At 46.0% G+C, this 25,097-nt stretch overlaps 1 protein-coding gene across 2 annotated transcripts in view; it reads left to right on the top strand.

Annotated features, from left to right (window-relative positions):
* LOC144770266 (uncharacterized) overlaps window positions 1-24,336 on the top strand; it is a 447,122-nt gene extending 422,786 nt beyond the window's left edge. For both annotated transcript variants that reach the window (XM_078654643.1, XM_078654644.1), the window contains exon 8: window positions 22,136-24,336. In XM_078654643.1, coding sequence (XP_078510769.1) covers window positions 22,136-22,191 — 56 coding nt within the window. In that variant the 3' untranslated portion in view covers window positions 22,192-24,336. The remainder of the gene's footprint in view (window positions 1-22,135) is intronic.
* The last annotated feature ends 761 nt before the right edge of the window (window positions 24,337-25,097 follow it).

Genomic DNA, 25,097 nt, shown 5'->3' with positions numbered 1-25,097 from the left:
GCGCATGGAATGGCTCATATCAGTGTGAAAGGGATCTGTAAGTTGTTGGCTCCAGTATGGCAAAATACTGGAATTCCTAAGTGTGCAGAGAATGTGGTCAGGAATCGTATGGTTTGTTTGAAATACAATCCTGGTAAGGGAACTCCAACTCCAGCTGGTTATTTTGCGCCTCCGACATATCCGTTCGAGGTTTTGCAGTTAGATACTATCCACATGGTGGGGTGCAACAATTTGAAATACGTACTAGTGGTTGTTTGTGCCTTCTCAGGATGGGTAGAAGCATATCCCCTAAAAGATAATACTGCCTTGTCCACAGCTAAAGCCCTTGTCAAAGAATTTTTCCCTAGGTATGGTTTGCCGAGAATGGTCTGGAGTGATAATGGGAGTGAATTTGTGGGTCAAGTGATGAAGAGAGTGTGTGAAGGGTTAGGAATCCGCCAAAAGTTTCACGCTGCAAATCACCCCCAATCAGCTGGTCTAGTGGAGTGCTATAATGGCACCCTCAAATTGAAGTTGGCCAAGATACAAGCGAGCTCTGGTCTTAAATGGCCTGATGCTTTGCCATTAGCACTCTTGTCGACTAGGATGACTGTGCATACACGAGTGGGACTTAGTCCTTATGAAATAATTTTTGGTCGCCCGGCAAACATATGGGGAGTGCCGAGGCCGACGAAATTCAGTGAGATTGAACACCCTATACTGCTTGATTACTTGTATGATTTGACGGCTAAATTGCGTGTCTTACACCAACAGGTTCATGATACACTGCCTCAGGCTCCTGAAGATCCAGGGCATGCAATCGATCCCGGATCGTAGGTGCTGATCAAGAACTTTCAGCGGTCAAAGAACGATCAGCCCCGCTGGATTGTCCCCTACTTGGTGCTTTTATCCACAAGAACTGCAGTACGAGTACAAGGGAAGAAAAACTGGATCCACGGCGTACATTGTAAGAGGGTTCCTTTGCCTCTGCCGTACGACCGGTGGGTCCAGGAGGGCATTCCTGATTCGGAAACTGAAACTGTGCCTCGTATTCTGCCCTTTAGCGATGCACGTTTAATGGGGACAAGTTCTGAGCGTGAAAGCGACGATCTTCTGCAAGAAGCTGTGCCACCGTCAGTTCGATTGGACACTACCGAACCTGAACTCTTATTTCAAAACCAGACGTTACCTGGAAAAAGCCGTTACAATTTGAGATCAAGAATTACGGACAAATAAAAATAAAAATTCATTTTTTTGCTATTTTTGAAAGTTCAGCTCTCCCATCTGAGAAACTGTTTTGACCGATTTTTGTTTTTCGAGCCGCCATCCGGGCTCAGCTGTAGGGTCACGGCGTCAAGTCTTTGGAGTGGAAGCCGAAGACACAAGGTCGACGATTCTGGTTGGTCCTAGGGCGTTCCCTGGACTGACAGACGCATTCCTTAGCACGGAACACCCTACCTCCAGGAGCAGCACGGTTAGAGGATGGAGTTTTTCGAGATGGAGAGACCTGTCGAAGAAATTAATTTCAAAAGCGGAATGTGTAAAATTATGAGCAGAAAATATTTTTTAATATTGTGTGTTTTCATGTTGCTTAGCTTAATGATGTTTTTAATGGGATATGTTATATTCTCTTTTCAAGTGATGTTTGCACCCACTACACAGCCCATACCTTCTTCTACTGTTTCTTCGCATTCTTTTCATCCTCTGCCTGAACATGAGTCCCTTAGGAAATTGGAATGTGTTAATAACTCTTTCGTTAAGCTTCTGCACCAACATCAATTAGTAGTGAATCGACTAACTGTTGGGTGTGTGGCCTTATGCCTCATACAACTGATAAAGGTATTCCTTACCTGGTCCTGCCATTCAGCTACAATGGTTCTGTGTGGGCATACAGAACGATGTTCATCTATGCTCGTGAAGTCCACCCCCTACGTTCTGTGAAGGATAATCCAAAGAATAGTGCTCTAGTTAAGGGAATAGTCGATATGATTAAGGGAGCCAGTTCCTATGAGACTATCCCGAAAGATGAGATACTAGCGTATATTGGATGGAACGTGACTGGATATGGAGCGAGACTGAGCGAGAACCAGCGAGCAAAAAGATCCACTCGGATTTGGATTGTACCCCATCAGGGTCATCTTTGTCTGCAGGGTAATGGCAAGAATCCGAGAGCTCAGTTAGGGAAGAGTATCTGCACTGAGACGTATGTTTTTGCGTCCCAGACTTCCCCATCGTTCCTGGCAGCTAAGGGTACCTATTTCATCTGTAATGATAGAGCATACACATGGTTGCCCCCTGATTTCTCGGGCACATGTTTTGTCTCGTTCCTGTTGCCTCCCACCTACACAGCTGCAGCAGATTACCACAAGACAAGAATTGTTAGAGGTGTCTTCAGTAAGGAAGATAGTGCAGGTCAAGAATTAGGAGATTTCTTGAAGGGTTTTCTGCCATTTTGGGGACCTATGGTTAACAGCAGGAACATACGGCAATTGACGAGAGTGGTTGAGTCCACCGTAGTTGAAACTGCCGGTGCCCTAAGTAACTTGACTGCTGAGCTCCAGTCAGATCGTCTTATGACTCTCCAGAACAGAGCTGCGTTAGATGTCATACTTGCAGATCGAGGTGGGGTATGTAAAGTGATCCAATCAAGTTGCTGTGTTTTCATTCCAGACAATGCTCCAACAGTGTACCAGGCCATTTCCAAGCTGCACAAGATCTCCGAGTCTATACATGTGGACGAAGGAGATTGGTCGCTGATGGGATGGTTTTGGAAACTGTTATCCACATGGGGATGGAAGATTCTGATGGTCATTGGGATGATCTTAGCCATCCTTTTCCTGTTCTGTCTTTGTGTACAGTGTGCTCCTGCTATATGTGGCCTCTGTGCTACATCGTGTGTAAGGAAGCCTGTATCAAGAGGCGTGCTAAGTAATAGGATGATGCTACAGCAACATCTTGATGATCTGATGAGTATAGACCTGGACTCAGACTGACGTGGGTTTAGGTTATTGCCTATTTAAGGGCAAAAGGAGGGTCTGAGGTACTGAGATTCTAATTCCGTCTCATAAAAGTCATCGTATCATGACGATTTTGGTGTCAGCAGACCGAAAATAGCGAGTATATTATGTACGAGTGTTTTCGTCATGTTCGCATGATGGATTCACGATGACATATGGAATTTCGTTCTGAATCCTCGGGTTCCATTTTGTGCACAGCAGCCATTTTGTGGTTGCCCTCACATAGGCCGATGACAGTGGCCGAACGAGTTTTCAAGCACACGTACACTTTAGCTGACTTCTGAATGACCTGAGCAAGCGACCCACTTGCCTGAAGCCAAAACTTGTTAGGCCAGTTCCTTTCCCAGTAGCTGATCAAGATTACGAAGCAAGGCACAGGGCACCATAAACCTTTTCATTGCACACAACTATGTCTTATCTTGCTCACACCTGTCTCTGCTCCTTTCTTTATGACCTATTTGCGATGAGGAGGTGCCCGTTTTTATTATGGGTTCGATATACCTGTCTGATGAAGAATGTTGGGTTTGACCAATAATTGATTATGGGCTGGACAAACTGAAAATTGGGCTTGTCATCATGCTCCTACTGTTTCTTTGTCGTGAAAATATGTGAGTGGTCAACTGTAAATAAGGAATGTTTGCCTGAACCATACTATTTAGTATAAAAAGGGATGACTGGCTTTGTAAAGTTGAGCAGTCTCCTGAGAACATACACTGTGTTGTACTTCTAGGATCTCTGTTACTGGCTGCAGCTAATAAAATTGATCTTTGACGTCACCAAGAAGTACCCCGTGTCTCTGTACTCTAAGACAGGTGGACCCGGAGACTAGGGCGTTTCCCCTGGCACCGTTGGGTCTTAAATAACCCGGTTCTTCAGGGTTTACCTGAAAAGCTTAGACGAAGATGGGACATCATTCTACCCTGCCTTCTGTTTGCTTACAGAGAGGTCCCACAAAGGGGGGTTGGCTACAGCCGTTTTGAGCTTTTGTTTGGGCATTCTGTAAGGGGACCCCTATGTCTGGTGAAGGAAGGATGGGAGTTACCTCTCAAAAAGCCTAAACAAGAGATAGTGGACTATGTACTTGGTCTCCGCTCCAGGATGGCTGAGTATATGGAAAAGGCTTCTAAAAACCTTGAGGCTAGCCAAGAACTTCAAAAAGCTTGGCATGACCAAAAGGCTGTGCTAACTGAGTACCAGCCAGGACAGAAGGTGTGGGTGTTGGAGCCAGTGGCCCCAGCAGCACTCCAGGACAAATGGTCTGGACCCCACACCATTGTTGAGAAAAAGGGAGAGGTCACTTACTTTATGGACATTGGCAACCCTAGGAGCCCCCACAGGGTGCTCCATGTCAACAGTCTCAAAGCATATGTTGACAGGGCAGACATGGGCTTGCTCATGGCTACAGATAAGGGACAGGAGGAAGAGAGTGACCCTCTCCCAGACCTGTTGACTCAGAACCCTGATGATGGTTCTGTTGATGGAGTGGCCTTGGCAGGCAGCCTCACTGACCAGCAGCAACAGGACTGCAGACAAGTTCTGCAGGCCTTTAGACATATGTTTTCATTAACACCTAGTCAGACTAACTGGTGCACCCATGAGGTGGACACTGGTGACAGTCTGCCTGTGAAGAGTAAGATCTACAGGCAACCTGACCATGTCAGGGACTGTATACAGACTGAGGTGCAGAAAATGCTTGAGTTGGGAGTAATTGAGCCATCAGAGAGCCCCTGGGCCAGCCCAGTAGTCCTTGTACCAAAACCTCACACCCAAGATGGTAAGAGAGAGATGAGGTTCTGTGTGGACTATAGAGGTCTCAATGCTGTCACTAGGACAGATGCTCACCCAATTCCAAGGGCAGATGAGCTCATTGATAGATTGGCTTCTGCCAAGTTTCTTAGCACATTTGATTTGACAGCTGGCTATTGGCAAATCAGGTGAGCTGAGGATGCCAAGGCCAAAACTGCTTTCTCAACCCCAGGAGGTCATTATCAATTTGTGGTAATGCCCTTTGGCTTGAAGAATGCACCTGCCACTTTCCAAAGGTTGGTGAACCAAGTCCTTACTGGGTTGGATGACTTTTGTGCAGCGTATCTTGATGATATTGCTGTCTTCAGCTCCACCTGGGAGGATCATCTGATCCACCTGAAGAAGGTTTTAGAGGCCCTGCAAAAGGCATGCCTAACTATCAAGGCCACAAAGTGCCAGATAGGGCAGAGTAAGGTTGTGTACCTGGGCCACCTTGTAGGTGGGGGTCAAGTTAAACCACTGGAGAGTAAGATCCAGACCATAAAGGACTGGGCTCCTCCAACCACCCAGACACAGGTCAGAGCTTTCTTGGGCCTGTCTGGGTACTACAGAAAATGTGTCAAGAATGAAGGGTCTATTGTGACACCACTCAATGATTTGACTTCTAAGAAGATGCCAAAAAAGGTTCAGTGGACAGTTAGCTGTCAAAAGGCATTTGATGACCTGAAGAAGGCCATGTGCTCTGCACCTATCTTAAAGAGTCCTGACTACTCCAAAGAGTTTATTGTCCAAACAGATGCTTCTGAGTTGGGGGTGGGAGCTGTGCTTTCACAACTTAATGTAGATGGTCAAGACCTGCCCATTGCTTTCAATAGCAGAAGGCTGACCCCTAGAGAGAAACGTTGGTCAGCTATTGAGAGGGAGGCCTGTGCTGGGGTTTGGGCCTTGAAGAAGTTGAGACCATACTTGTTTGGCACTCACTTCAAAATTCAGACAGACCATAAGCCCCTCTTGTGGCTAAATCAGATAAAGGGTGAGAATCCCAAACTGCTCAGGTGGTCCATTTCCCTACAGGGGATGGATTTTACAGTAGAGCACAGACCAGGGACTGACCATGGCAATGCAGATGGTCTCTCCAGGTATTTCATCTTTGAACATGAAGACACAACTGGTCAAGGTTAGTCTAATGTCCCTGTGTTTGGGGGGGGGGTTATGTAGGAGAGTATGATCTGCTTTCCTATGGTCACCCCATTTTTTTCCTTTTTGCTTCACTGGTTTTCGACTCAATGTGGCTATGGGCCTGCTAATCAGACCCACAGCCCTGCTGTTCTCTCTCTACATTTCACACCATGTACTTTAGGTACATCACCAATTGGGATTTGGGTCCCTCTTATGAGTCCCTGTACAGTGTACTATAGGTACCCAGGGCATAGGTGCACCCAAGGCCTACCAGGGGCTGCAGCATATCTTTTGCCACCCCTGGCTGGCCATCCAAACTGACACAACTGGCTGATCACTCAGCTGGGGCAAGGTCGTGTAATCACCCCTTGCTTAGATATAGTATACCTATGTCTAACCTTATATCTGGACACATATACACCTATAAGTCACTCATATGGCAGGCCTTAACAATCCTGAAGGCAGAGTACTTGGTTTTATGTGAGGTGGTGCTCTAGCAGGAGCTGAGCCTGTCTGCAGCTTTCGGAACCATGTCCTTATAGCTGTTCCAGGATATTGCCATACCATATACTCTTAAGTGCATTATGTACCTCGAGGTCATATGCTAACTTTGGTTTGGCTTTATCAAAACATGTCGTGTAAGGTGTCAGACGCTTTGGAATACTACCCCCTCGCCAATTCTGGCGACGGGGGTAGCACTCCACCCTTCTAGAGGGAGAAGATATGTTGCTTCCATTAATCCCGGTTAAAGTTAACCAGAGCCTCAGCATCACAAAATGGATGCTGCTGCCACAGACACAAGACTGACCTCCTGCTGCTGGGAGTCCTTTCAGCGAGGGAGGCTTGGACAATAGGTTTCCTCTCACAGGGAGGTGCTAGCACCACCCCAGACAGGAGATAGTGGATTGGGGCAGGGAGGGCTGAATGAAACGAGACACTGCCTGGGGCACACAGTGTGTCCCATGCATAGGCCAGTTCAAACCGGTGCTGGGGCACACCAGCCCGAGCTCTGGCACGAAACTGGACAAAGGGAAAGGGGTGTAACCACCCCCTTCCTGGATCCTACCCATTGGAGGGACCTAGCAGGTAATCCCCTAGATTTGGTATATAGGTAGGAGCTGAGTCCCAAGACTTTAGATAATCCTGACTGAAACTCTGATATGAAACTCTGGACCCTTCAACATCCTACTCGACGTAGAAGACTGAAGAATCTCCCTTGTGGTCAAGGAGTGACCACCCTGTGCAAGCAGCCAACATCAATCGCTCAATGGTTTGCTTTGTCGTTGCTCCTGCCGGAGCTCGAACAACAGAGCCTGACAAAACCCAGACTTCCAGACATCCAACAGCCTGATCCACAGCCACAGCAAAGCTGAGACCCGTGGAGGCGACGAAAGACGTGGGATAGGCTATCTTGGAAAGCCAGCGAATTGCTTTCCATGCAACTTCTGAGGCACCCACGAAGTTGTGCTTTCGTTATTGAGAAGCCCGAGCACCAAGCACCAACTGCACCGAAGATCACCTCTCCACACTCATCGAGTGCTGCGTGGGGCCCTTTTGCATTTTCCTGCTCGACGCATCTGTCCGGTCACTTGCCCGTTGGCTAGTGGCCTCTGTGAGGACGAAACCTTGAATTTCCAATGCTGGTCTGGTTGCTCCAGACTGGCCCCTGCTCCCCTGAAAAGGAGCAGCCCATCAGACCTTGCTGGTCTGATCCAGAAGCCATCTTCGATTCCTGCGTGGGTTGCATTTGCCAAGGCCTGTTGATTCCGATTCTAGAACCGACACCGCCAACAGTGAGAGCCATTGTGGGACAGTCTATGCCTATCGCCTGGTCGTCATCGACACCTCCTGGTCCACGTGGCAGCAGAGACAAGCTTCGCGACATCACCTGATTGCTCCCCGACATTGCCTGGTTCCTTCCTGGTTCCTTCCTGGTCACTGGCTAGTGACCCAGACTCTGTCCCCTCAGCTTTCAGGTACTCTTCATCCTCGATCCGCCCTTGGATTCAACCGGACTCTTCTCTCCTGGTCGCCTGCAGCATCTTTTCTCCAAGGCTCCATAGAACTCCACGACGAAAGCCAACACACTTTGACACCTACGCACCCGCTTCCTGTGGGTGAGGTAACGTGAGTACTGCGGTGCTCCTGTAAAGGTTAACTCTCCTAGTGTCCTAGTTTCAAGTGGTTCGCTTCAAGTCCAGTCGGAAGACTCCTAAAACTTTAACATGCGAACTTTACGCACCCATTGACTCCTATGTGTGCTCGCTTGTGCATTTAGACACTGCACCCGCACCCCGTGGGCCTCCTGCTCCATAACTATTGTTAGTCCAGTGTAGCCCCAGCGATTCCCAAGGCCCTAGGCCTTACCATTGTTCGTGACGTGGTTCTCATACCACTATTTTAGTGTATGGTTTAGCGGGCCACCAGGGCCTATCCATATTTGTGCAACTTTTGTATGTTATATTAAGTTACTTGTTATGCACTTGTGCTCCTGTGCTCATAAAGAGTTCAGGGGATTCATTTAGAAATAAATACATATATATTTTGAATATATAACCTGTGTGGTGTCCTTTCAAAACAAAACAGCTGGCTTCACATGCCCTCTTGAGTTTAGCCTAAGACTGCTTTTTTCCATGCTACCCCTAGGATAGCTGGTCTATAAGGTTGACTTTACAACCATCACCATAAGGGTTGTTTGGACTGGTGCAAGGTGCTCACTAGAATAGTGAACATCATATACCAGGCCAACTTCTCACAGATAGGTTGTAACTAGCACCTACCAGTCGCAGCCCATGCACGTAAGAGCGATAAGGCCGGGTGTGGGTCACTTCGACAGGTGACGACAAAGGAACATTAATTATTTATTTAATTTGCCCTCGTCGTTGACTGTCGAAATCCCTCCCACCCGCCCCCACCGCCCCACCACTCTTACTTGCACGTGCCGCGGCTGGCAACCAGACCACGTAGGGTTTGAACATATTATATTTGGTCCTGAAGAAAGCAGATTGACCCATTGGGCATTTAAATGGTTGAAACATGTTATCCTTCTGATGTTAAGGGCAATCATACCCTTGTGACATCCCACTGTTATTAATCTTGCACAAGGACCATTTTTAACAAAAGTCATTTAGGATCCAATAGGCAATTGTAACTCACTCCCAGTCCCTTGTTTGTACTTCTAAGCCCGTCTTTCAAACGTGTAGAGCCCACCTGCTTACATTAAGTGATGTGGGTTCAATGATGAAGCAGTCCGCAGGTGGGAGCTGTGGGTGAGGACCCAACAAATATATCCAAGAAATGTGGAGATCACACAAATTTACCTGTGTGTGCATCGCACATTCACTTGAGATATAATTGGCGCCTCACAACTAGCTTTGCGAAAAGATGGGATTTAAGAGAGATAGGTAAAGCCTCAATTGTGTAGTTTTTCAATATAGTCTGGGAGGCTGAGGGTTCCACCCTATAAAAGCTTCTCATTCCTTCTTAGTTTTGATGTATTCTAAGGATCAGGGCAGAATGAGTGAGAGAAAAAGACCAGCCTATGTGAGGAATTCCTGTTCTAACACTAAATCTTAGCTCCCTGAAATAAACCATAGGTCCTCCCATTGGAAGGAGCTTGCAGGGGCTTAGGGGGATGACATTCCACCCTGAGAACTAGACCAATCTAAAATTCTGAGGGCAGAATTGAATATTGCTATCCTGATTCTTTGCAAGTCATCCTATTGCACAGTGATGTAAGATTCATTATTCCACGGGCTTAAATCAAATGCATTCTCCACATGTAGCTGATGTAGCTTTCTCGTAGTGTCAGTCAGATGATCTAATTTTCTTACTTCTTTTGTTAGTCAGACCTCTGCAATTTGTGCCTCCTGCCTTTTTGTCCCCTTTGTAAGCACCAGCATCATTGGTCTTAGAGGCAATGAAAATATAGTGTATTCAGTAGGAAATCAAAATGTAAAGTTCTTACTCACAACCATATTGATTTGACATTGCACGTTCACCTATATGTCCAGCCACACCTATATGTTTCTAATGTTTTTACCACTTGAATTGTTTTTGCTGCAAGATGGGTGTGAAAATCCTTTATTTCCTTTAGATCAGGGATACTGAAAGTAAGGCCCAGGGGCTGATTGCAAACCTCCTGACCTCTACATGTGACCTACCTGGTGAACGGCAGCACTGGGCTACTGTTTACTTGACTGTGCACTAACATTCAGAAAGCTGGATAATAGGCAATGATTAATTTACGTGTTATCTGAGGTAAAGAAAAAGAATGGAAAATTATGTCCTTCACCACTTGTCTTTAGGAAAACCTTTTGGATCACCATTGTGAAACGGGCATGTAAAAATATGATAACATTTCTTCAAAATTCAAACAAGTGTATTCCATCAACATGCTGAAGCATTTCATCTGACTAAATGAGATGTTATCACTGCGGAGTGATGCATTTATTAAAAGTGATCATTTTTAAATATAAAGTTAGATTAATTTGTGCACTCCCTGGCCCTCAAGACAATGGCATTACAGGACCGAGAGTCAAGTCAGTATTCATGCGCACACTATGGGTGGCCTAAGTTGTTATTATACATGGAAAAACGTTATAATTCATTTAATCAAACACAAGAGAAGGTTTTGTGCAGCGCACTTCCCGAACTCATGTATTTCAATGTGCTCTCCTATCTCATAAAGAAAAATGAGACAAAGGAAAATAAAACAATTGCCTAGGATTACACAGTTTGTTCATGCAGGAAGCTGGGACTGTTTTATGGTTTCACATTGTGCAGTACAGCCACTTGATGGTTATCTCTTCCCTCTATTGTTTTACATCAAAGGTTTATGCATTGTCTTTAATTATTGTCACATGAGGTTAGATCATGGGTGGTATAGTCACATAAAGGCTTTCTTCATTCAGCTCCAAGATCCAAGAGAACCTCGATCTCATCCAGGGCCAGGCTTTATGCCCGAGCTTGGTTCAAACCTATAGTGCTCACCCACTTTTATCACATAATGGCAATTAGGAAGACAAAGGCATAAGAAGGGAATGACTTGACTATTATCAGACAATTTGGTGAAGCAGGAGTGCAGTGCAGGACTCTTTCAAAGATTCATAACTTTTTCACTACACCATATTTTAGTGAGTGGACTATGACCCTGGGTGTTTTTCCCACATGTTTAAGATCAAATAAATGTTGGGTTACAGTCCTGTTTTCTTATCACATTGATACTACCACAGTTTAGTTTGATTTAAGTTTTTTCCCATTTCTGGAAAACAAAAAGCAGAGAAATATGCTAAGAAAGTGATTACCGAATCATGCACACTTTATCAAAAGCAGAGGCAGAGATCAACAAAAAAACAAGCCTTCTGGGTCCATGGTTTCCATCTTGTTCATTACACAAGTGTGGGTGATGGTGAAATACTTGGACTTATCAAACAAAGAAATGCCACTGTGTTTGTGCTGTAGAACATGCAAAGACGTTTAGTAGAGAGTCCCCCATAGCATATTTTGTCTAAGTGGTAAAGCAAGGATTAAACTTCAAGTTTCTTGTTGCTTTGGCGAAACCTTTCCTACTGTATCAGGTCTGGGTGTGTGCAGCTGCGGCTGGTGGTGGGAGTACAGGCCGGGCGGTGATGTTGGGAGGGGGAGGGGCAGGGTGGGGGGCAGTAATGTATGGATTACAGAGTTTAACAGGTAAGTAAACATATAAATAAATAAAACGAATTTTGTTGCGCGCACTGCATCGCATTGAAATTCACTTTATTTATTTATATGTGTACTTACCTTTTAAACTCCGTGATCCTTACATTAGTACCCCACACCCTGCCCCTCCCCCTCCCCACGTCACCGCCCGGCCGGTACTCCCACCACCGGCCGCGGCTGGGTGTGTAACTGACCACCTGAGTGAATTGCTCACCTTGTTGGGGGTTCTTTGTCAAGGAATTGTTATAGCTCTTTCTACATTAACTGACCTTTTGATTTAGCACTCCTATTGTTTACCAGTAAGGGACTAAAGCATAAGGAGATTGTGAGTCCTAATATTCTATTTCATTCAGTTTCAGTAATCAGGTTGCTTCCTTTTAAGGTCTCACTTATGCAGCGAGCATGAGCTGCATAGGAGGAGACCTTTTGGAATCGTTTTCGGTTTTTGCCCAAAAACGTGCACGCATTGCATTGCTTTGAATGGCAATGGGTGCACGTTTGGCGATTCCCTTGAGGGAGCGAGCTTTCAAACCATCTGTGTGTAACTAACTGATGGTTCGTACTCCCGCCCGCAAGGGATACAGGCGCAGGCCCCCACCTCTCTCCCCTACCCCTGCTGCCTCCTCCTCTCCTCATCACCACAGCGTTTCATGGAAGAGACCCAGGAGAGAAACCCCCACATGCAGTTGATATAGACAACTAAAATATCCTGAATACGTGAATAAACTACCACTTCTAATCAGCAGATGCGTGCCCCAAATGAATAACTGCCCTTCTGGGACACAATTACAGCTCCCAAGGTCGGGGCTGTGTGGTAGTACTCTGTAATCACAGGCTCCGCTCTGCCACTGCCGTGCCCGCCCTCCCCACCTGCTCATCCCTGCAAACGGAACCCTGCCCAAAGCAAGGGACACACTGGAAGGCAAGGTTTGACTTTCAAAAACCCAAAGAAACGTGCCGCTACCGCTCATGGGAAAAGACGTGCACTTGTCCTGTGAGCACTGTATGTGGCAGCGCATTCAGACCACGGTGGCTGAGCCACTGACTCGAAGATGCTAACAGCTTTACTTGTTTGTTTCCTACTTCTTAGACACGCAAGAGCTCAGTCCCTTGTGGTGTACACTTCACTGGTATAAAAAACTTCCAAGGGCCCACTTCAATATTCCATAGTCACCCCTTCAGGCGGGTACCGCCCAGTGGCGTAGCGTAAAATGATGCTCTCCCCCTTCAGAATGCAGCTGTTCCTCATACCTCACAGTATTTCATTGGCCTGCGGTTAAGGTTCGGGTCCCCTGACGTGTTGCAACATGCCCCTCCCTTGTGTCACAGGGGCTGCAGAACTTGTGTAAGGCCTCTGGTATCCCCATTATCCAAGCAGCTGGCACTGCAGGCCTCCATAGACGTGTGTGTGCAGGTAGGGTTTATCTTACTAGGATCTTTGACATGCCACATTGCACTTGTAGGTAGCTTAACGGTGCAGGACACACATTATATTTCAGGTGTTTGTTTACTTTAAACATTAATTGAGTAATGACCAGGCCTGTCCGAGTGTTGTAAAGCCATGCACTGGTTTACGACACACGGCATTCCTTGTGCATATTACCAGAAACACATTAATGCATGTGTGTTCATGAAACATCACTAATAACAAATTTGAATAGAAGTCCTTTAAACGCAGTATTACAACATTATTTCCTTGGGTGAACCTTGTTTGGGCCAGTTCTGTCGGAAGAAGGGCAGTTTTTTAACCAAAAACCCCTAAATTCTTGTGACAAACATTGCAAAATCCTGCAGGGCTCATAAAGGCTCCAATCTGTCATGTGTAAAAGCAGACATGGCAAATTCATCAGACGCGTTTGGTTCCCGTCGGTATGCGCCTAAATAATGCCTTTTATTAGTGCACGAGCTCATCATCCTGCACCGGCCGCGCTGGGCAGTCCGCGAGGATCCCCTGAAGAGGATTTACAGCAAAAGACAGTCTCCTGAATGGCCGTTGTGTGATTACAAAACTCCTCTGAAATATTCTCGCCAGCGATGATCCTAATCTGTGGCACAACTTCTATTTTGGGGCTGGGCCTCTGATGCCAAGAGAGTAATTTGCAATATCTCGAGCTGGGCACACTCCGAACTCAGCCTCTGGCGTGCTCTTATAGGGGGCACATGGGCGTGAACTCACCAAAATGCCAGAGACAGCTGGACTGATATCTCATAATCTTTGACTTCCGATGACATCACGTTTGACCCCCTGTGCCCAGTCACACCATTTGCCCTGCAACAGTCTCCTCGACTTTTTCCTTGCAGTAATAGGAGTATGCATGTGTGTTTGTTTGTACACTTGTTCCAAATAAGATGTTTTTATTGGCCGTTATGTATTCTCCATATGGTGATATAAAGATATGTGTGTATAGTGTAGCTGCAGTCAGTACCGTGCGCTGACATCTTTATTTATTTATTTGTTTATTTGTAGAGCGCAACATTTATCCCGAGGGATGTCACGGCGCTGAGGACTGTGATAGCAGGTGGGAACTGGGTTGACCAGATGTCAGGAATCATTCTTTAGGGAAGAGGTGTGTTTTGAGTTTTTTTCTAAAGATGTTGTAATTATTGGTTAACCTGAGTTCCACTGGGAGTTGATTCCAATGTCGTACAGCCAGGTAGGAGAAGGTGCGTCCTCCTGCTTTGGTCTTTTTTATTTTCTTTGTTTTGGCAAGAGCAAGGTGTTGTGATCTTATTGGTCTGGCGGGGAAGTAGAAGTGTAGTCTATTCTGAAGAATAGTGGGTCCTGTATTATTGAGTGTCCTTTGGGCATGACCTATGAGCTTGAAGCAGGCTCTTTGGCGCATGGGCAGCCAGTGAAGTTGTTTTACGCATTCTTTGGCGGAGCTGTATTTGCCTTTGCTGCATACTAGCTTAGCTGCAGCGTTCTGCACTACCTGTAGTCGTTGAAATAGGTAGTCTGGCATGCCTACAAAAAGTGCATTACCGTAGTCCAGCCTACTGACCAGTAGGGCCTGTGTGACTGACTTCTTGCTTTCTAGGGGGATCCAAGGGAAGTGCCTTCTCAGGAGTTTTAGAGTGGCAAAGCTTTTCCCACATAGGGTTCGAATGTGGGCCTGCATGGATATTGTGTCGTCAATTGTGATGCCTAGGTTTTTGGCTGAGTGCTTGGGTGCCGGGGCGTCTCCCAGCGTGGCGGGCCACAATGAGTTGTTCCATATGTGTGTTGCTTCACCGAACAGTAGAATCTCGGTTTTGTCTGCATTTAGTCTGAGGCAGTGATCTGCCATCCATGTGGCCATTTCCGTTAGGCAGTTGTTGAGTCTCAGTTTGCTTTCTTTATGCCCTATTCCCTAGCGTAATTATGAGTTGTGTGTTGTCCGCATAGGAGCATACCCCCAGACCCCACCGTGCTCCAATTTGTGCCAAAGGTGATACATGGGCATTGTCAAGAAATAAAATTCCCCTTGGGCACATAAATCTGAGTAAAAATACTCACAACAAATTACAGAACAAATTTCACTGGGTATATGTGTAGCATTCAAAAAAGGGCAATGCAAACAAGTAAACTACAGTCAATGTGTATCACAATTTTATTCCAAAAGGCAGACATTAAAAATGACCAATATGGTCCATACTCAAAACACATATATCATAATAAGTAAAATAACATACAATACGATCATAAAAAACACATTATGGCGGGATGGAAATATAAGGAAAATTTAGGTTCCTATTAGTAAAAAAGAAGAAAACACAGGAAAGCGATGAGCACAGTTCAGCTTTACATCAGAAACTGATGTCTCTCAAAATATCATGTGTTTTTCTTAAGCATCAACGCGTTTCGGTGAGCCACACAGATAACGTCACCTTCTTCAGGAAAATATATTATCATCCCATTAAAATCTGTAATGTTAAAAAGTATATATTGGTATAATAACAATATATATGTTCTGCCAGACATGTATGTTACATTTACTCATTTTCAAAGCCGAGAATGTTGCTACATAACCCTACTCACAGTACATTTATCACACACATTGAGCCTCTAAACAGAATGGGATCCGAAACGCGTCGATGCTTAAGAAAAACACATGATATTTTGAGAGACATCAGTTTCTGGTGTAAAGCTGATGTAAAGCTGAACTGTGCTCATCGCGCTCCTGTGTTTTCTCTCATATATTAGGGCTTTGGGTTTGCCCTTGCCCTTGATTCAATGGCTCTCTTGTCTATCTCATGTCCTTGTTCTTATGCAATGGATTGCCTCCCTATTTTGTGTTTGTCCTGCCTCTGGAGGATTTATTGTTTCCTGTGTGCTTATTGAATGATCTGTGACCTTACACATCTTGCATAGAGGGAACTACTGTTTTCAAGTGTTTTCTTGTTCACTCCTTTGTGTGCTGCCTCCCTCCTTAAAGCCCTCGATCTATGTGTTCTCCACCCCACCAACAGCTATTCCTTTACTTCAGGTTTAAAAAATGCACCCCGCTTCTCCATTGCTCCTTGCCCCACCCATCAGCAGTCTCGCCAATGGCAGCATTGACTTCCTCCCCTCCATCCCGTTACTTGGTTGTTCCTCTGAATTTCCAAGTTGCATTCTTTTTTACTGTTTTTTTTGTTGCAGTTTGCTTCTGTGCCTCTCTTTTTGCAATAGGTGCTTTTCTGCACATTTTGCAATTTTTTTCTCTCAACAGCCCCTTTTGTGCACATTTTTCTAATATTTTTCCATTAACCTTTAATGATAAATAAACCCCAAGTAGTGGCTACATCATCCCATTTGCACCCGCATGTGTGGTGTGATACCTTTGCCTATGTCAAGTGACCCAGACTCTGTCCCCTCTGCTTTCAGGTTCCTCTTATCAGTGGCCTTCTACTGATCCGGCGCCTACCAGGCACGAGCCCTCATTGGCTTGCGGCAGCAACAGAATTGATTCCACCTCAGGTCCCCTGTGTGTGGAGAGCTAGCACAGGGCATCCGCAGCTAAAATGCAAAGCATGGGATTTGCATACATAAGCAAAACACACAGATGTGCAGGCGCAGCAGTACGATTAGCTTTTTTTAGTTCTCAATCGAAAAGCAAGAAAGTGGTTGGAAAATGTAGCTATTATTACGCCCAAGTCTAAAACAAGTAGGAGACTGTTAGCGCTAAAGCCATCAGACACCACAGTGGGACAACGTTTCATCTAAGCAACATAATATCTTCTACCGTTGGCATGACTCATTCTCGGCACTCTAACATCCAACAGCAGCACATATTAGATGGAATGCGTCAGCTGACTCCAGTTCTGCCTATAGCCAAGTAGTTCACCACAGCCAGTGCTTAATTTGTAAAGAAATAAGTGCCAGGGCTTTTGTTAGGAGGCATCTGCAGCTTGCACCGCTCATTCCCCCGCCCAGCGCTGCCAGTGACATTACAAACACACCTATGAACATCAAGTGTGGCACTTCAGAATAACACATAAGGTCCCAAACCGAGACCTATTGGCTATGCCAATGCTTGTTATTCTTGACTCTCCAAAGGTAGCACTAGACGCTTTATTTAGAGTGCAGTACGGAACTAAACCCCCAAAATAATTCCACGACTACGAAATGTCCATGCTTCGCTTCCCCTATGTCGCCCTTACACTTCCAAAACCACCATTCTGCTGCCTTCAATGCTGCACTGGGTCATGCCACATGCCATGCTTTTAGGCCCATGGGGTGAATGTTTGTGAGTACTCATGCTTTAGAGGATTTCAATTAAGCAGCACTACTAGTACTATTCTATTTACACCTTGTAAATTGTATTGTAAAAATATTTGTTAAGCGCGGTTGCTGCCCGTAGGCGTCCAAGCGCTGGGTTGAAGCAGGGAGGAGACGGGAGGCTAGGGTACATAGGATTTTGCAAACAGCAGTGTCTTTAAGTTTTTTCGGAATGAGAGGAGGTCTGGGTTGGACCGGAGTGAGATGGGGAGAGCATTCCAGAGCCTGGCGGTGTTCAAAGAGAACAGCCTACCTCCAGACCTGGCTCGCTTCACTCTGGGGACAACGGCGAGGAAACCCTCCGTCGACCGAAGGTTCCTGTTGGGGTGGTAGGGGGTGACAAGGTCGGTGTTAATGGCTGGACCCGATTTCCAGAAGGCGCGGTGCGCCAAGCATAGCGCCTTGAAGGCCACTCTCTGCCTCACTGGCAACCAGTGAAGACCTTTTAGAGCAGGTCTGGCTGACTGGGTGCGTGGAATTTTCAGCAGGGTGCGTGCTGCACAGTTTTGCACAACCTGCAGTTTTCGGAGGGTCATCTCAGGTGCCCCCACGTATAGGGCATTGTTCGAGTCCAGGCGAGACTGGATGAGACCCTGTATCGCCACCTTTTTGGCCTCTAGGGGAAGTAGCGGGAGAACCTTCCTCAAGATTCTAAGTAGGCCAAAACAAGTGGCGGACAGTTTTGTGGCCTGGGTGGAGAAGGAGAGTTTATTGTCCAGCCACACTCCCAGGCTCTTAACACTTTCCTTAGGGGTGGGGGGGGGGCTAGTGTACTGGGCCACAAGGAGGTGAAAGGCATAGGAGAGGTTGGGCCTAGGAACATGAGCTCCGTCTTTTCTCCATTTAGTTTTAGGGAGGAGTTGGTCATCCAACCCTTAACATCCTCTAGGCATTTCAGCAGGTCGGCTGGGGAGTGCCTGTTGTTCTCCGTGGCCAGCGAGACCACAAGCTGGGTGTCGTCGGCATATGACACGATTTTAATGCCATATGGTTCGACAACACCCGCCAGCGGCCCCATGTACACGTTGAACAATACAGGGCTCAGGGAGGAGCCCTGTGGCACTCCGCAGCTCAGGGGTTTGCTCGAGGACATCATCTCTCCGTCGAAGATCTGAAACGACCTCCCAGACAGAAAGGAGTCAAACCACCTTAAAGCGTCACCAGAAACTCCGATGTTACAGAGACGGTCCAGCAAGATGGTGTAGCTGACCGTATCGAAGGCGGCACTCAGATCAAGGAGGATCACTGCCACTGATCCTCCCTGGTCCAGTATCCTTCTAGTTTCTTCGGTGACCGCTAACAGGGCGGTTTCCGTACCATGCTTCGGTCTGAAGCCTGTCTGGGATGTATGTAATAGAGAGTGGTCCTCCAGGAACTGGACCAGCTGCGCGTTTATATACTTCTCTAACACCTTGCTCGCCCAAGGGAGAAGTGAGATGGGGCGGTAGCTGGAGTGGTCATTTGGGTCCAGGCTGGGTTTCTTCAACAGCGCCCGTACCATGGCCTGCTTCCAAGCTGTGGGGACTGAGCACGTGGATATGGATGTGTTTAGAAGATCCAGGATTACAGGCAGGGTGGCTTCGCTTGCCTGCATCAGGATTTCCGGGGGAGCAGGGTCACAAGGAGAGCCCGACTTGACTTGTCGTGCCACCTTGCTTAAAGTAGCGAGGTCCAGAGGGGGGAAGTGCTCGAGGGAAGGCTGGTCTGGGTGAAGAAGTGGTCTGGGGGGGGGGGGGGGGATTAATTGCATCCGGGGTTGTGGCTGCAGTTGAGAAGGTAGAGTAAATTTTTAGAACTTTATTGTGAAAGAAATCCGCAAGCTCATTGCATTGGTCCTGGGTTTTGTTAGGAGGGGGTGCCGTGTTGGCACTGGAACATTGCTTTATAATTTGAAAAATTTCTTTGGGCTTGGATTTCGCTTCTAGTATTTTCTCAGAGTAGTGGGATGCCTGGGCCGTTCTGATCCCTTCTTTGTAGGCTTTGATCGCCTCTTTGTAAGAAGCCTTTTTATCTGGGAGGAAGTCTAGACGCCAAGCTCTCTCTCGTTGCCTGCAAAGGCGTTTTAGCTGTCTTAGAGAGTCAGAGAACCAGGGGGCTGATTTCTGTAGTCTCTTCGAGGAGGATCTACGAAGCGGGAGGATCGAGTCTAGCGAGTGGGTGATCCAACTTTCGTAGTGGGCGTTTGCCACATTGGGGTCTAGGCAGGGTAACGGGCGAGTGGAGTCCAGGTTATGCAGCCAGGACTCCAATGGGAGTTTTGACCAGTTCCTCCTAGTGGTGACTTGGGGTGATTGTTGGGGAGTTTTGTGTTTGACCCAGGTAAATGGGACCAAAAAATGGTCCGACCATGGAAGGGGGGTGGGTTGATCAACAGTTAGATCCTGGCAGTTACTAAATATAGGGTCAAGTAAATTGCCCTTTTCATGGGTCGGGGCTGTAACCAGTTGGGACAGTTGGAGGGCTTCCAGGTCGTCTAGTAATTCCTGGGCAATGTGGTCTGAGGGGGAGTTGAAGTGGAGATTGAGGTCCCCTAGGATCGTGTGGTTGGCGGAAGAAAGAATTCTTTCCGCTATAATTTCTGGAAGAGACCTATGGAACACTTTTACAGGCTCCGGGGGGCGGTAGATCAGGGTGCCGGAGAAGGAGCTATTTGCATTGAACTCTATGCAGAATGCTACACTCTCGCACTCAGGGATAGTTTCTGCTGTAGTACGGCATCAGTACTGGTTCTTCAGAATGATCGCCAGACCTCCGCCTCTCCCTGCAGGTCTATCCACTCTAGTGATATGGTAGCCTACGGGTAAGGCATGAACCACATCTGGTTCAGAGTGAGCAGTGAGCCACGTTTCTGTCAGGAAAACCGCGTCTGGCTTTTGCTCCTCGAGCAACATGGCAATCTGTAAGCTGTGTTTAGGTAAGGAGCGGCAGTTTAGCGCGTACATATGGTATGTTTGTGCTGCGGCCGACGGGGATTTGCAGAAGAAGTGCTTGCACCCCGCACATTGGGCGGGTAGCTCTGTGGGAGCGAAGATATGGGAGCACTGGGGAGTGGCAATCCTACCTATGCTGTATAAGGCCGCCGAGCTGTAGGTCATGCTCTGGGTGGGGGGAGAGCCAAGGATTGTGGCCCCGGGTCCCGGCCTGTCGCGGACGGGCGCAGACGGGCTTGCCTTGGGCGCGCCTTCGGCGCGCAAACGGCGCTCCCGCTGCGCTCGTCCGCTGCGCTTCCTGTAAATGCACATATTTAACCCAGAGGGGTGTGTGGCCTAAGTGGGCGTGGTCAGCGTGCACGCCTGGTCTGATGGCGGCCGCTGGGGATGGTGAGAGGCGTGACAGCGTTAAGATCGGCTGTGCGCTCAAGAGATAGCAGATCCTGGCGGTGGTGCAGGGTTAAAAACACAAAGTAAGTGACACCACGCAATTTCTAAAAATAAGCTTCGTTTTAAAAATTTTCCACAAGTGTCTGCAAATATAATAGTACCTCCAGCTCCCGGCTTTCCGCCTCAGGAACTGGGTCAAATGTATACAGAAGCGCTAGTGGTCAGCGCTTTTGTAGATCAATCGGGGGGCGTGGCCTAAGTGGGCGTGGTCAGCGTGCACGCCTGGTCTGATGGCGGCCGCTGGGGATGGTGAGAGGCGTGACAGCGTTAAGATCGGCTGTGTGCTCAAGAGATAGCAGATCCTGGCGGTGGTGCAGGGTTAAAAACACAAAGTAAGTGACACCACGCAATTTCTAAAAATAAGCTTCGTTTTTAAAATTTTCCACAAGTGTCTGCAAATATAATAGTACCTCCAGCTCCCGGCTTTCCGCCTCAGAAACTGGGTCAAATGTATACAGAAGCGCTAGTGGTCAGCGCTTTTGTAGATCAATCGGGGGGCGTGGCCTAAGTGGGCGTGGTCAGCGTGCACGCCTGGTCTGATGGCGGCTGCTGGGGATGGTGAGAGGCGTGACAGCGTTAAGATCGGCTGTGCGCTCAAGAGATAGCAGATCCTGGCGGTGGTGCAGGGTTAAAAACACAAAGTAAGTGACACCACGCAATTTCTAAAAATAAGCTTCGTTTTAAAAATTTTCCACAAGTGTCTGCAAATATAATAGTACCTCCAGCTCCCGGCTTTCCGCCTCAGGAACTGGGTCAAATGTATACAGAAGCGCTAGTGGTCAGCGCTTTTGTAGATCAATCGGGGGGCGTGGCCTAAGTGGGCGTGGTCAGCGTGCACGCCTTACAATTACAATACTAGTATAACTTGTATACGTTGTAAAACATGACTTGCAATTCGTATTCAAAATGTTTAACATTCAATCAATAATACACAACAAAAATAAAGCTCCTTTGAACATTACCCGTGAGAAATGTGGAAAGGCCAACCAAGTTTTTTGCGTCATCCAATTATTTCTTCCCGACCCTTATCCTTCCTTTGCTCTTCTTAAACCCTATATAGATGCAATAGTGAACAAACATTATTTATGCTTTATTAATTAGTATATATCTAAAACTTTTAATAAAACGCAGCTTTTTGCTGACGCGTTACTGGGCACTGCATACATGAAAAAAATTATTGTAGTGGTTGTACCTTGTGTGATTTATCATTAGTGTTGTGTGTGCTTTGCTTATTGATGTGGTATTATTATTCACTATGCTGGTAATGTGCCATGATGTATATTTTCTCGTTTTGGTTTAAATACGCAACTAATATTTGCTAGAATGTGAAGGACGCAGTTGCATTAGCAGTTCTGAAATGACCAATTGTTCTCTTTTTTGGTTGTATTTCTCAGATATAGAGATGGCAGCGGGCGCCCAGTCAAGTAGCCAGATGGCATTAATCTCTTAGCACGAGGATGGCTTGTGAAAAGGTGAAGACGTGTGGCATATGTACCGTGAAGCTGCTTCAGCTGTCTGATGGATATGGTTCTAGGTGTCAGCTTCGTTTCCGATGTACCGAGCCTATTTCTACCTGCTCAGCAAATTAATCATTAATGTTCTTCACGTCAAAGGTACATGAAAGGAGTTTCGGGTCAACACAAACTTTAAATCTTAATGACCCAGTGACCAACCAGATGTCATGTGACCAAAATATTTGACATGGCTTGAGACCAGAAACGTTATCACTGATTTCGCGGAAGAGCAGCTTGTCATCAATTGACAGATGGTAGATTCCCCATCATGGACCTCATGAGAGAGTGCTTTAGTTAAAGAAAACATACCATTTCCGTGTCTGCTCAGCTGTGGTGCGCTCTCACATTGTACAAGGACTCGACCATATGAGAGGAATACCCACAGCCATGTTATCATCCAATCAGAAAGAATCTCAGGATTCAGACTTGCATCACATAAACACTAAACCAAAGGTTTCATTGAGTAGTCAGTGACACTTAAAAAAGAGCATGCCACCGTCATTTTGCAATGAATTCTTGTTTCAAAAGGATGAGGCACCCCTTCAGAATGTGAAGTGGGGCTCCAAAGTCTCCCGTATTTCACTGATAACATTTGGTTTGTGTGAAATGGGGCCCGCTTAAAAGTTGAGGTGCCCCTGAAGGGTTAGGACCTCCATGCTCCGCACGGGCTTCCCTGATTTGTACATGTTTTATAGAATTTTAAAAATATGTATTTGTCTTTTAGTTGTACATTTTAGTAAGGGGGTGATAAGGGAGAGTTGGCAACTGTGTATAGATTCATCTTTATTCTGTCATTTGGCTATGCTTTGATGTAACACGTTTCCATTTATTTTTATCTTGTAAAGTTTGCTGTCATAAAGATATGTCTGTTCTCTGACAAAGCAAGGAAGATGCAATCAACATATACAAGTCTGTGCTATATTTGGAGAGGTTATCAGGTAGTCAGCATAGGAACGTTTTTTACATTCAGTTCATCCTTCCAGTTTTGTGTGCTTTCCGTTACATTAACTAGAACTTCTACAGGGATTACTGACTGCACATGACTTCATGGACAGACAGAAGCTTCGCAGATATTTCTAATATGTGACCATGATTTCTGATTAAAATTCTGTCCGAATGTTGAGGGTGGGGTGATTCAGAAACTTTGCTTTGATCTCCCAGATGCATCAAGAACCCATTTTGCTATTCCTTAATAGCAAAAAATAACGATTCGCTATTAAGGAATAGAAAAATGCAATGCATGAAGAAATCACTAAAAAAATAGCGATTTCTTAAAATTCCTTAATTGCGACTTGCAAATTGTGAGTCGAAATTATGGAATACCTCCCCATTCATTCCTAAAGGCCTAGAGGCCCATAGGAATGAATGGGAAGACATTCTCAATTTGCGAATCGCAATTAGCGAATCGCAAATTGGGAATGCTATTTCAAGGGTGCAGGGGTGTCTAAAGGACACCCTGTTGCACCCCTGAAATTGATCTGTGCACATATGTTGCGCACACACATGCCCTTGGGGCATGTGTGTGCGCAACAGGAAACCTTGAAAAATGCACTTTAGTGCATTTTTCAACGTTTTTGCAAATTACCATGAAGTTCAAATTCATGGTAATTTGCGAGCCCTATTAGCGAAATTGCTATTTTTTAAACTTTAATGCATTGCATGTAAGGATTCTCAATTTGAGAATCCTTAAATGCAAGTAATCGCAATTTTGCGATTCCTTAATTTGCGATTTTTGCATTTGGGATGATGCATCCCAAATGCAAAAATACCGGTCGCAAAGGGGCAGATTCTGAGAATCTGCCCCTTTGCGAGCGGATTTGACCTTGATGCATCTATGCCTATATGCCCCAGAACATGGCAGAAGATGAACACGTTAAGAAGTGTGTAAACCAGTGCCAATAAAAGATATTCCCTATTATAAGCTAGAAATTCAATTTATGGAACAGTCAAACAATTTTTGTTGATTGTTTTTTTTTCATTCTTGACATTTGCTTTGATAATTGTCTGTTATTTCCTTGTTATTTACTCTCTTGTAAATAGTTGTTTCTTCTTTATAATAAAAGTGATTTTAGTGTTGCCTAGACCCTGTTGGTCTCTGATTAACTAGTTGAATATCGCATGGCAGACAGACACGGTGTGCATTTTCTCAGTTGCTCGTCTGCAAAAGTTGATTTCTATTGTAAGACGTTTGGTATTGGTTTTATAGATATCTTCCTCCTTCTTAACTGCCGAGCCTATATTTGAGCTCTGTTGCAAGTCCTTTACCTTTGTGTGGAATCTGTGTGCCACTCATCCCCTCTTTTTTCATAATTTTGAGAGAAAGAGATTTTTTCATATCTTTGTCTGAGTCCCTGTCCATCACCAGCACGGACAAGCACCACATGACATTGTTTGTGGCAGTACTGCTGACTCTAGTATTAGATAGTGATGCTACTAATCAACTTCTCCTTCCTCTGGCGTCTGTATGGACACTGATGCCTGTTGTGCCTTTATGGTACTTCCCTTACAGGTCCAGAGTTGTCCAAGCACTTATAATCTCCATCAGATTGCTATTGGTTTCTCCTATGCACAGTCAATCTTCTGGGACTGCAAACAGGAAGACACAGTGACTTACCTTTGCCACTACTGCCTCAGTCTACCACAGACTTCAACATGTGAAGTGTCCCATTGAAAAGTAAATACATATAAAATCTGTCATGGTGACACTGTTAGAAGTGCACTGATACATAGTGAGTGCCAACCACCGACAAGGAATAATGGGATTCAGCCAAGGTCCACTGGTCAAACAAAATGATACTGTCATAGAGCAGGAATACCAGCTTGTACATGTGCTGAGGAGCAT

The sequence above is a fragment of the Lissotriton helveticus genome, chromosome 7 (assembly GCF_964261635.1).
Source record: "Lissotriton helveticus chromosome 7, aLisHel1.1, whole genome shotgun sequence".
Taxonomy (NCBI): Eukaryota; Metazoa; Chordata; class Amphibia; order Caudata; family Salamandridae; genus Lissotriton; species Lissotriton helveticus.
The sequence above is the reverse complement of the archived record's forward strand: the minus strand, read 5'-3'. Positions and strand labels throughout refer to the sequence as shown.